Source organism: Branchiostoma belcheri, unplaced genomic scaffold, assembly GCF_001625305.1.
Source record: "Branchiostoma belcheri isolate BF01 breed outbred unplaced genomic scaffold, Haploidv18h27 scaffold132, whole genome shotgun sequence".
NCBI lineage: Eukaryota > Metazoa > Chordata > Leptocardii > Amphioxiformes > Branchiostomatidae > Branchiostoma > Branchiostoma belcheri.
This window is the reverse complement of record NW_017802736.1, coordinates 215973-229359: the sequence shown is the minus strand read 5'-3', so window position 1 is coordinate 229359 and position 13387 is coordinate 215973. Positions and strand designations below refer to the sequence as shown.

The window sequence follows — 13387 nt, the reverse complement described above, 5'->3', positions numbered from 1 at the left end:
CGTAACACCCCCACCCCCTAGTTTCCAACCCGCACACACCTTGACGTCACATTTGACCCTCGCCCTCTGATCCCGACATCACCCTTGATTATAATACTATTCTGCAATTGTGACTTAGAATGAGTATAGTAGTGGACTACATGTGCATATATAGGGGTATGAAAACACTTGAAACTGACATGCACTGCATCAAACAGTCCATTTTGGAAGAAGTGAGGTGCTCCTGATTTTTTTGTGTATTATTTTTCATTGCCCATATATTGGGCTCTAAGATAAGAGTTTTGGGAAATAGTTGTTCGATTTATAAAGGCTAATGTATGTGTAATTTTCAGTAGCAGTCCAAGTTTTGGTGCATTCAAAGTAACATTTTGTCATGGTGATTACCATTTCAGTGTGTGACAACAATATAATTCTTTTATTGCTGTCATTACAGACTGTCTCTGGCTCGGGGTGCTGGAAAGACAGAAGAAGAGCTCAAGCAAAGTGCGGCTACAGAGAGACTGCTGCTGCAGACTTACAAGATTAAGCTGCCAGCCCGAAGAATCTCCAGCACAAAACCCCCAAAGAGTCGTGTAGATGCTGTCTCTTCCGCTATCCTCAAGAAAATGGACCCCCTGTACCTTAACGATCACTGTCCGTTACAAGTTGATGGGGATGGTAGCTGTAGTTATCGGGCTACGTCTCTAGCGCTGTTTGGTACCCAGGAACACCACAAGTTCATCCGACTACTTGCTGCCCTCGAGATGATAGAACACCCCGAGTTCTACAGACAGCCCTTAGTAGGGAAAAACCTTTACAACGCTAACTATAGCGAGCTGCTTGAAGATGTACTTAAACCTCACGGGTGGGCACTCATGGAGCACTTCTATGCCATCAGTGCTGCACTCCACCTTCCAATCAAATTCTTGAGCCCGTCCCAATTGACACACAGATATACAAGGACTATTCGTGGACGTGGCTTAAGCAGTCACGAGGAGCCAGTGATTACCATTATGTTTACCCGCAGTTCCATGCCACAGAGCCTTGTTGATTTCATCCCCAACCACTTTGTCGCTGTACACAACACATCCCAAAGACCAACAGAAGCTGATATCAACTTGGATGCCAACAAAAGTCTTGCACCAGAAGATTTCACCAGCATGCCAGCTTGGTCCCATGTGCAGGATGGTTTGGGCAACAGTCAGCTTAGTGAAGATGAATGGCCGTCTCTTCCATCTCCAACAATACCCAAGCAGGACAAGTTTGACAGCCCAATGGCAAACAAGACACAGCTCACTAGCATGCCAGCTTGGTCCCATGTGCAGGATGGTTTGGGCAACAGTCAGCTTAGTGAAGATGAATGGCCGTCTCTTCCATCTCCAACAATACCCAAGCAGGACAAGTTGGACAGCCCAATGGCGAACAAGACACAGCAGAGTGGAAAGCTCAATGATCAGAAATCACACAAGGAAAGGCCACCAGCAGGAAGAGTAGTACAGCAGGCCAACAAGGTAGACAGCCCAGAGATAAATATGACACAACAGACTGGACAGTTCCATAATGAAACGTCCCCCAGCAAACCACAGCAGAAAGTACACAAAACGCAGTCTACTGATGCAGAGGAAAATGTTGCTAGTATAGAGAACACGACATACATTGAACGGGATTCACCATTCAGCTGTACCTTGTGCAATAGGAAGTTTACGCGTAAATATGACAGAAACAGGCACATGCTGAGAGTACACAAACAACAACCTGATGAATCTGACAAAGTAAAGAAAACAAAGTGCATGTTTCCAACCTGTGACAAAGTCTTCTACCACGTAACCAAGATGCTGCAGCATCTCGAGGATGATCACTTCCTTGAAACTGAGAGTAGTACTCATCGGTTTACTTCAGAGGATGAATTCCTTGACTGGAAAGAGAAGGAAGAGACAACAAATTCTGTCTATTTCAGCAAGCAGTCTGGAGATGTTACCGACAAATCAGCAGTTAGTTATAGGTATTACATTTGCCAGTATGATGGATCAGATCGGCCCCACCGTGCACATGACCAGCCTGCTAGGAAGACTACAAGAAAAAACAAAAAAGGCCAGGTAAAGACTGGACTCACCTGTCCTGCCAGAATGTTATTAAAACTAAACCGGGAGTCAGGGTCGATTGAAGTGTCTTACATACGAACACACAGTCATGATCCATGTTTCGCAGATACCAAGCATCACCCTACTGCCAGGTCAGTCAAAGAGAAAGTAGAAGCTCAACTAGCATTGGGTGTGCCAATTACACAAATCAGTCATGAGCTTCGTGACGGCCTAGGAGACCGTGACAACAGGGACAGCGACACAGATATTGGACAGTTTCAAGCTCATCAATTCATAAGCAAAAAGAACATGCGCGAGATGCAACGGAAACTTAATTTAAACACCAAACCCCATGAAGACGACAGCAGTGCAACATACTTCTTAATTTCACAGCTATGCAAAGAGAAATACAACCCTGTTTTGATATATAAGCCTTTAAAACATCAGGTTGTAGTTGGAGATAAAGAAATTGAAAATCTACCTCATGCAGACGAACTTTTTGTTGTAGGGCTCCAAACTAGGGAACAACTAGAAGTGATGAAGGACAAGGAGATAGTGTTTATTGATGACACACATGGGACAAACCAGTACAAGTATAAACTCCTGACCATTCTTGTCCGTGATGAGTTTAAGAAAGGCTACCCAGTAGGTCATCTTATCACAAGCCACATGGATGAGAGGACACTTTACTACTTTTTCAAAGAGATGAAAAACAGATGCCCTTCCCTTAGAATACAGGTGATCATGTCAGATGACAACTACAGTGGGCCAAATGCCATTAAAGCAGCATTTGGACAGAACATAAAACACCTGTTGTGTACATGGCACATTCACCGAGCTTGGCAGCGACGACTTCAGCAAGACATATCAGATCCTGATCTACAGAAAGATGTTTATGACTGTCTACGTCTGCTGATGGAAGAGAGGAGTAGCAGGAAATTTGAAGAACTGTCCAAACGTTTTAAAGATGCTTACATTCCCAAGTGCCAGAAGTTCGTGGAACACTTCTTTTCCTATTACATGAACAGACCTGAGACATGGGCAATGTGTCATCGCAATTTTCCCCATTCTGAATCAGACACCAACATGTTTGCTGAAAGCTTTCATAATCGTTTAAAAACATTCTATATGAATAGACAACCAAACCGTCGTATTGATGATCTCATAAAGATACTTCTACAAATCGAGGCAGATGACTTTTGGAGGAGAACAGGTGACGTCAAACGATCAATAAACAATTGTGACAGTGTACCCCGTCACAAGCGAGGAATTGATATTCCTGATGATGACATAGAAGAGCAGGAGAAGGGTACGTGGAGTGTAAAATCTCAATCAGTTAAACATGTCTCGTACATGGTCACTCCCCAGATGCAACATTGTTATGAAGACCTCTGCTTTGATAAGTGCCAACAGCTGTCCTGCATTGGCTTGTGTTCTCATCTTTACCACTGTAACTGTAATGACAAGTCTACACTGTGCAAGCATATACACAAGGTACATTCGTACCAAGTGCGAATACATCAGCGTCGTAATGTTCCAGTTGTGACTGAAGTTGCAGAAGACAATCATATGCCTCATCTTTATACAACTAGTTCCAAACTTCCAGATTCAAACTTTGAAGCTTCAAGGAAGAGAATGCGTGAAACTTTTAGGGGGTATGTGACTGAGCTGAACAACATTCTAGACAACGAGGAGGTCAGTCGACATATTCTGAGTTATGCCATGGGTACAATGAAGAAACTGGTCTTACAATGTAAAGCTGTTGCGTGTGGAGTTTCTCGGCTACATTCAATGGAACCAAAAGTGAATATATTTCCAAATGAAAAATTGAAGCTTCAGCCTATGAAAAAAGCAAAGAAATGCAAGGTGGCAAAAAAAGGTTTCATTGGCCCTTCAACTGAAAAGAAGAAGAAGATTTTGGAGACACTACTTGATGTTGAAGGTAATGACGATGATGAAGATGTCATGAATGTCACAGATTCAGAAGAAATAACAAAGACATCAGATATACATGTAATGTCCTGTCCAAGCAACAGAGAAGAGTCAGGCAAAACAACAAGCTGGCATTCCAGTCATGGGCACATATCAAGTACCAAGCAGACATCTGGGAGAGTGTACACACGATTGTCACGAAAATATCGGAGACAAAATCATAATGCGACATTTACCCCACCTTTATCATCTGTAGATGACCTTGGACAAACTTTATATAAGAATGGACCACATAACATAACCATGGCCCACTTGAAGTCTATAGAGCATGACCTTCCTGTCGAAGAGTTGGTGCCACTAACATCCTATGACCAGCAGTTTGTGACAGGATGGTTATATGATGAAGTTATAAATTCTTTCTTCTATCAGCTGGAAAAACAAAAGGAAGGAATCATGTACTCCCCCAATACGACAATGTCAGCTCTTGGCAATGGATCATCTGTGAAAGCACTGTGGAAAAATGTTGACATAACAAAGAAAGACTTTATCCTGATCCCATGGAATCCTTCAGGTGCACACTGGGTGTTGATTGCTGTAGACATTAAGAGAAGCACTATGCTCTACTTAGACCCAATGGCAAATACGCCAACAGAACATACAATACAAGGGCATTCCCTTGTGTCCCGCATGCTGCTGGAGAAGTTTGGCTTGGAACACCTAAAGTTGGAGGTTCCAAAGAAGACAAATCAGGTGGATAGCAGCAGCTGTGGTGTCCTTGTTTGCTTTTATGGAGAACAAATTGTAAGAGGCGATTCCCTCACTTCAGTCTTAGACACCAGACATTATAGGAAGTTGATATTCCAGAAAATAGTGGATAACGCACAGAGTGTATAAATGGATACTGATATCACCAATTGTACTTGTGACAAACATTTCTTTGGAATCACTAGCTGCTGAGGCAATGCTTGACATACCTGTGCCTGTGGAACTACTTAGAAATATGAAGAGCAGAGGAATGTGTTGGAAAGAGATACCTACCTGTGTTTAGAAGAGGAAGGAATACAACACGTGACAGCTGCAGGAAGACTAGAACTATACACAGGTGCACTGGAAGACATCAGCCATGAGGGCAACATCAAACTACAGAGAGCCCTTATTGAGTATTTAATGGCAACAAAGAGATTTGAATAGAACTGTGAACATGTAAATATGTAAATATGTAAAACCAAGAGTACAGCTATGACAGAGGAAGAACACAGAGACTGTGGCAGGAAGACGTGTAAATATGTAAATATGCAAGTTGAAACCAAGAAAAAGAACAATTAGAAGAAGAAAGAAGAGACACCACTGTAATGCCTAGCCAATGGAAAAAAGCAACAAGAGATCAGCACAGAGAGAACAAACGCACACTAGAAGGAAGAGGAAATGCACATGAGACTAGCATCTGACTGTAATGAGCGGAAGAATAGAGACAACTACAACAACACTTAGGACTAATTATTTTTCAGTCATATCAAGGACATAATCTGTATAATGTCCCTGGTCATATGTATGCAACACACTGACAGAACCATGAATTGAAAAATGCGATATTCACCATAAAACACAAATTCTAAGACGTTATGTATGTAGTGTTCTGTATTATGTGTATATGCTCTTACTCTTAGCTGTATTGTAATGACTTACCATTGGAGTTTCTTTCAGCCGCTTTGTTATTTGCAAATACAAGAAGGGAATTCATAATTTTCGCTAGATCTCGTCCACCTTGGTCAGATGTATGTGATTGTATTTATGTTATGTTTACTGTGCATGTTCTATATATTTAACGTTAACATGAAAAAGTCCATACCACACAATATATTTTATATAACGTTCATCATCATCATCATCATTCATCCTCCGTAGAGGTGGAGCATACAAAGTTAGTTCGCCACAACTGTCTGTCATACATCACTGAGAAAAGTTCATGTCCCTCCCAGCCAGTTTCAGTTTCAATAAGTTTCTTAACTGTTATGTTTGGGCGTCCAACTCTTCTCTTACACCCTGGTATCAGGGTTCCAGAGTAGAAGCCTACTGGCTGGTTCTTCACTACGTACTACATGACCGGCCAAGCTTAGTCGTCGACATTTGACTACTGAAGTTACATTTGGTAGCGAACCGTATAACTGTTCATTAGTAGTGTGTTTCCACCATGGTGTATTGAAAACCACTCACAACATCTTCGTGTATGTTCCGTTTAGTTTTCTAGAATGTGACATATTCATGACCCATGATTCTGACCCATACAAAAGAATTGTTTCAATACATGCCTTAAACACTTTGATCTTAGTTTGTTTTCTGATGGGCGCTTTCCAAATCTTATGTAATGAGTGAAGAGCACTCCATGCCTGTGCGATCCGCACATCCATGTCATGAACACTATCAGAGTACCCCCCTAACTAAGTATTTGAAATCCGCAACACATTCGATTTCAGTGCCATCAGTGGCAAAAAGTAAACTGTCAGTAGTAGGGTTTAGATGCATGAACTTTGTCTTGGAAGCATTCAAATATAAACCTATTTTTTGACATGAAGTTTCAACTTTTGTGAGAAGATTTTTATATAACGTTATTTATACATAATTTATATATTTACGTTAGTCAAGCTTTTGAAATTGTATGAAAGTAAAGTTGATAATAAACATCGTATCTTCGAAGTTCTATTGACTCCTTTCAGTTTGTGTTGGGCTCGTGTGAAGTCTGTATCTGCAGTGCTCGCAGTGCTCTGATGTTAGACAAAGAGGGAGGGGGGTGGAGCCATTCGCTTTAAACGGTAACGTTAAGCTTTTTTTAGGCATGGAATCTAGGGACGCAGACAATCCGAACTGACGACAGGGACGTAAAAATAGTGATACTACAACTTACCGTATTGCCGCGGAATCAATTCTACCTGACCGCTTCTCGTTTCCTCCTCAAACACAACCACACATGACATGACCCGGCACATGACCCGGATGACCCCCGCCCTTCCATCTCTCATTATTATAATGAGAAGTGCGTATCTCTGCCCTATGGCCAATTCCAATCTCACTCAGAAAGGGGATTCCCCCTTTGCAGGTACTTTCCGGTGATGTCATGTCGGTTAAGTATGGCGGTGCTTAGAATTAGCAAGTTTGGCCCCTTCTGTGAGCCAAGTCGATATTACCAAGTATTGTTAATTGTAGATGTATCTAGGATTTCTGACATAATGTTGATGTTAATTGTATGAAGTCTTATTTAGTCAAGTAAAACTGCCGGTACAAGGTCTAAATTTGAAATTAGTTGGGGGAGGGGGGCAACTGTGGGAGCTAGTGTGCGACTGTTCATGTGTAACTGTGCTTGTTTGTGTGTGTGTGTGTGTGTGTGTGTGTGTGTGTGTGTGTGAGTGTGTGTGTGATTCGTAAATATAGAGATTTTTTTTTTTTTTTTACAAACTTTATTAATATTCACAATGTTACATTAAAAAGATATACATAGTTGACATACATGTACAATCGTGTGTGATGATACATTAAGGACAGTTTTTTAAGGTAACGTTATCTGGGGATTGTCTATGTATATAATGATATCACATAAAATGTTCCCATTGTTCATTATCGTCCATTTCTATAATTTGATTTAGTCTGTGCTTGAAAATTGAGAGTTTTGGTTTACAGTTTGTTATGAAGCATGTGTAAATACAATATTTAGCGATAAGGAGACAGTGTGCAAGTGCACTAACATGGCGAGGATTGTCAATTATACCGTAAATAATCATCTTCTCGTCTACAATTAGGTCTTGTTTTGTACATCGTTTCCACCAGTAACAGAATTCTTTCCAAAATTTTTCTGCTTCTTTACAATACAAGAATAAATGTTCAATAGTGTGCTTATCTGTGCAATTGTTACATCGATCCGTTTGTACCAGATTTGTTTTTCTTAGCCAACTATTTGTAGCCAGGTAGTGATGGATAATCTTATACTGAAAACATTGTAATTTGGTTTCCCTTGTAGCAACAAAAGCAGCAGTATAGGCTCTCGTCGGTGTTGTCTTTTACCAATTTTTTTGTATAATTTTCTGATTCTCTACTTGGAGGCACAACTTGTTTCTGAATAAGAATATCATATAATTGTTTGCATGTTGTTGTTAAGGGATGTATCTTTTCGGTATATTCAATAATGTTGTTAGGGGTGCATTTTCCTCCATTGTTTTTAATTATATCTTTCCACTTTTTAGGTATGGCTACTCTTATAGAATTGTATTTCATTATTTGCTTTGAATCCATGGTTATACCATATAGATTATGTAAGTCATTGATTGTTAGAAATGATCCATCCCCATACAACAAATCATTCACACAAATGATGCCGGCATCTATCCAGCTTTTGTAAAACACTGGTACATTCTCGACTAAAATATACCTATTATTCCACAGGACTTGTGAGCATATCTGTCTGTGTGTTTTTGGTTCATAGTGGATAATTTCTTCCCAGGCAGTTACAATATCTTTGTAGAATGGTGGCATGTCATTAAGATTTAACAGTGAAGTGGAGTAATTACATCGGAACAACAAGAAGCCTCCCCATCTTGCAAACAAGTATTCTTTTTCTTTTGACGGGTCAGTTATAAATCTTTTGATCCATATAGCTTTTAGAGCTTTATTCATTATATTAAAATCAATCATTTTAAGCCCACCTTGACATTTGTTGCCAATCAGTGTCTTCATTTTTACTTTTGGAGTTTTTTCTCGCCAGATGTACCTGAATATATATCCATTTACTTGTTTTACAAAATGGGTAGGGACATGCATAACTGAACAGATATATATCAACTTGGAGATACCAATGGTTTTCACAATCAAAATCCGGCCAATCAATGTCAGATTTCGCTGTTTCCATATATTACATCCTTGCACCATTTTTGCATAATTTTTATCAAGGTCTTCCTTATAACACCTTTGTCTGTCATGACCAAAATGTGTACCAAGTGCTTTAATAGGACCATCAGGCCAGCGAATGGGTAGTGGTTTATCTTGTCTTTCTTTATTTGAGCCTATCCAGAGAGCTTCTGTTTTTCCGTAGTTCAAATCGAGACCACTGCATTTTTTAAACCGATTTAGAGTATCTAATAGGTGCAGTGCAGAAGCTATATCTAAGAGTAACGATGTCATATCGTCCGCATACATGGATAATTTATGTGTCCTGTCATACAATTGTAGACCGTTAATGTTTACGTCGGCTCTAATAGCTGAGGCTAACATTTCAACACTAATTATAAACAGACTGGATGACAGTGGATCTCCCTGTCTTACACCTCTATGAATATTAAACCAAGGAGATATAAAGCCATTGTTAAGCACACAACTTTTTATATCTGTATATAGTAATTTGACCCATCTGATTATGTCATTTCCAAAATTTACAGCTTCCAGTGCCTTCAGTATAAATGAGTGTTCAATACTATCATACGCCTTTTTAAAGTCCAAGAACATAAGTAATCCAGGTTTGTTCTTTTTGTCATAATCCTCTATTATATCATAGACACGTCTTATGTTTGTTCCTATATATCGCTGTTTCACAAACCCAGTTTGGTCCTCATGTATTAAGAAAGGAAGAAAACGTTCAATTCTCAGCGTTAGCGCTTTACTTACGATTTTATAGTCTACGTTAAGCAAACTTATCGGCCGCCAGTTGTCTAAGTTACTTGTGTCTAAACCTTTCTTGGGGATTAATCTTATTACTCCACGCCTAAGTGAAATAGGTAGTGAGTTTATATTGTACGCTTCGTTAATTGCATTAACTAGGTAGGTCTTTAATAATTCCCAATACTTAACATAGAATTCTATGGTAATTCCGTCACATCCTGGCGCCTTGTTTTTATTTTTGGATAGAGCCTGTAGTGCCTTTTTTAGTTCAAACTCTTTGATTTCACCCTCGCAGCTGGTCTTGTGTTCATCATCTAACTTTTTTACCCCATCGTTATGTAAGAAATACGCTGCTTCATTTATGTTAAGATCACAGTTTGTGGAAGTGTATAATTTTTCATAATATTCAGCTTCTTTTAATAAAATTGTTTGAGGGTTTGTTGTTGTTGAGCCGTCTTCCAAAGTTAGAGAAGTAATAATCTTTTCTTGGTAGTTTCTTTTTTCTAGATTGAAAAAGTATTTTGTACTTCTTTCTCCCTGCTCATACCATCTGCTTCTACTTCTAATAATAGCACCTTTAGTTTTATGATATTGTATACTTTGTAATTTTTCTTTTATTTCACAGATTAGCTTTTGTTTTCCAGTATCGTCCGTTTCATCAGTTTCCCTTATCAAACAGTTAAGTTGTTCTTCTAATTCTTTCTCTTCGTTTTTGTAAGCACGCGCTTTATTTTTAGAGTATTGAATGCTGAGTGATCTTATTTCCATCTTAATTATTTCCCACTGTAGACCTGGCTTTTGAGTATCTTCTAGTTTATCCTTAATATTTGAAAGTAAATTTATCATTTGTGTATTAAAAGTTTGATCTGCTAACAATGAGTTATTGAAGCGCCAAAAACCTGGCCCTCTTTTTTGGGGTTTAGGGGATTCAATTGTCATAATCACAGCTCTATGATCAGGGACAGGCGCTACATTAATGCTGCATTCACTTAGGTGTACAGAATGATAAGGTACAAACCAGTAATCTAACCTGCATTTTATACCGTCATTTTGCCAAGTATACTGTCGACAACCTGGATTTTTTTCTCTCCACACATCAGCTAAATTCAAGGAATTCAGTAAACAATTTAGTTCCTTGATTGCAGAATCCTTGTCATCAATGGGTCTTCCCCCCGTTTTATCTAATTCTGTAAGGGAAATATTACAGTCACCTCCAATGAGAACTGTCCCACTGGCGTTTTCCTGAGCTAATTGGTTTATTTCTTTAAAGAATTTCACTTGTTCTGTTCTCTTGTTTGGCGAGTAAAGGTTAATCAGACTTACATCGTTATCGTTTACTTTACCATTTGCCATGATATATCTACCGTTTGGGTCAAGAAGTATTTGTTCGAAATCTGTGTCCACCTTTGGATTAAATAGCATCATTACCCCTTTCCCGTGAGTTGTGCCATGACTAAAATTAATTTTCCCGCCCCATTCAGTAGTCCATTGTTTTTCATTTTCTTTTGCCGAAAATGTCTCCTGTAAGAAGACAATATCAATTTTCTGGTTGTGTATCCATCTAAATATGTTTCGACGTTTCAATCTGTTATTCAAACCTCTAACATTTAACGAAATAAGCGTTAACTTGGATGTTAGATTATTTCTTGATGACATATGGATGATTCATTACACATAACACAATACACATACACAAAATTATAACAGGCATGAGTTCTATATGGTAAATACCGTGCAGTTCTAGTTATCATCAGTCCTGCGGTCGGAGATGACCAGTTTGTCAAACCGTATATAGGCCACCTGTCCTCGTTCCCTGGCCGCCCGTAGTGCCGGTTGCAGATCTTTTCTCTTCTGTCTGATTTTGTCCGAAAAATCCTCGTTTATGAAGATCTGTGTTCCTTTGAGCATCTTCGCTTGCCTTAGAATGTTCTGTTTGTCCTTGTATCGAAGCAGCTTGACCACAATAGGGCGTGGTCGGTCCCCAGGCTTGCCGTTGCGATGAGCTCGCTCGATCTCGATGTTATCCGTGTTTAAGCGAAGCTTGTTTCTCAGTACCTCTTTCACCTTAGTTTCGGACTGTTCCCATGTCTCTTTTCTGTCGTCTTTATCCCGTCGTAAGATCAGATTGTTCCTTCTGGACTGGTTCTCAATGTAATCCTAGCTTGTTGCCATCTCGGTCACTTCAGTGTTGTACGTCATGATATTCTGTTCCAGCTGTTTTAATTTGTCTGCATTCTTGTCACTTGTTTCTTTCGTGTCACTGATCTCTCCTTGTGAGAAATTCAAGCTGTTTTTTAAGTCTTGCATCTCTCTGACGAGGTTATCCATCCTTTGATTTGCTGAATCTGTGATTATTTGTACAAATGAACGTAAAGTTTTTTCTTGCTGGTCCAGAAGGTCTTTGTAGTAGACCTTTTGCTGTTCTAAAATCTCCTTCATAAAAAGCAACACTAACTGGCACTTCTTCATCTATGTTAGTGTTGTTGTTTCTCTTAGGTGGCATGTTGATGGTGGCACTTGTAAACAATGTTAGGCACGCCGAGTTAATTTACCCACACCGGTTTGAGTAGTCGTTGTACGTAGAAAATGCCTCTATGCCGAGAAAATGTTAAACAAAACCACGTAGAGGGTGCTTTAAACTTGCCTTGACTGTAGTTCTGTCCTCTGGTGTCCCGGGAAGTGGTTTGTAGGAGTCGGAATCCACAGGTGGTTGAGGAATCCCTTTGTCTCACGGTAGTTTCCCTCCCCACGTACTGCGTCACACCAGTTTCGTGATCGAAATCTTCCTCAATTTTGGCCAAAACGGTTCAAAACTTGGGTCAGAAGCAAGTCCAGATATTACTTCACTTGTTTCCTCGAAGATTCACCCTCGATGGCATTTACTGCACTAAAAACACTTGTTTGGCCTGGCAAGTGCAGGAGCTGACAAAAAGTGGGGCAGCTGTAAAAGCGCCACCATGCGGAAAAAACTTAAATATAGAGATAATGAAATGTTTTTATTATGTTAAACCATTACCATTGTTACAGAATTCTAAAGCCATGCTGCTGTTTCAGGTTCCCATGGCCAGAGTTTCCACCTGACCCGGTGTGAGCACTAAGTCATCATGGCTGGGAGACTACAGGACAGACAAACAGGTAAGGCTCTAGCCTAGTGGTAAGGCTCTATACTGGTAAGGCTGTAGCCTGGGAACCAGACAGTTAAGGCTGTAGCCTGGGAACCAGACTGGCAAGGCTCTAGCCTGGGAACCAGAATGGTAAGGCTCTAGCCTGGGAACCAGACTGGTAAGGGTCTAGCCTGGGAACCAGACTGGTAAGGCTCTAGCCTGGGAACCAGACTGGTAAGAATCTAGCCTGGGAACCAGACTGGAAAGGGTCTAGCCTGGGAACCAGACTGGTAAGGCTCTGGCCTGGGAACCAGACTGGTAAGAATCTAGCCTGGGAACCAGACTGGTAAGGCTCTGGCCTGGGAACCAGACTGGTAAGGCTCTAGCCTGGGAACCAGACTGGCAAGGCTCTGGCCTGGGAACCAGACTGGTAAGGCTCTAGCCTGGGAACCAGACTGGTAAGAATCTAGCCTGGGAACCAGACTGGTAAGGCTCTGGCCTGGGAACCAGACCTGTAAGAATCTAGCCTGGGAACCAGACTGGTAAGGGTCTAGCCTGGGAACCAGACTGGTAAGGCTCTGGCCTGGGAACCAGACTGGTAAGGCTCTAGCCTGGGAACCAGACTGGTAAGGCTCTAGCCTGGGAACCAGA

The 13387-nt window shown here is 40.5% G+C and overlaps 2 protein-coding genes across 2 annotated transcripts in view; one reads left to right on the top strand and one right to left on the bottom strand.

The window, feature by feature from the left end:
* LOC109464106 overlaps positions 1 to 13387 on the top strand; it is a 57363-nt gene that overhangs the window by 26584 nt on the left and 17392 nt on the right. The window contains exon 2 of the mRNA XM_019761040.1: positions 12687 to 12767. Within this exon, the coding sequence (XP_019616599.1) occupies positions 12737 to 12767 (31 nt within the window). The 5' untranslated portion in view covers positions 12687 to 12736. The remainder of the gene's footprint in view (positions 1 to 12686; positions 12768 to 13387) is intronic.
* Positions 11373 to 12135, bottom strand: LOC109464107. Its single transcript, XM_019761041.1, has 2 exons — positions 12088 to 12135; positions 11373 to 11789 (listed from the first exon to the last, which is right to left on the bottom strand). Exons 1-2 carry the CDS (start codon positions 12133 to 12135, stop codon positions 11373 to 11375), a joined length of 465 nt encoding a protein of 154 aa, XP_019616600.1.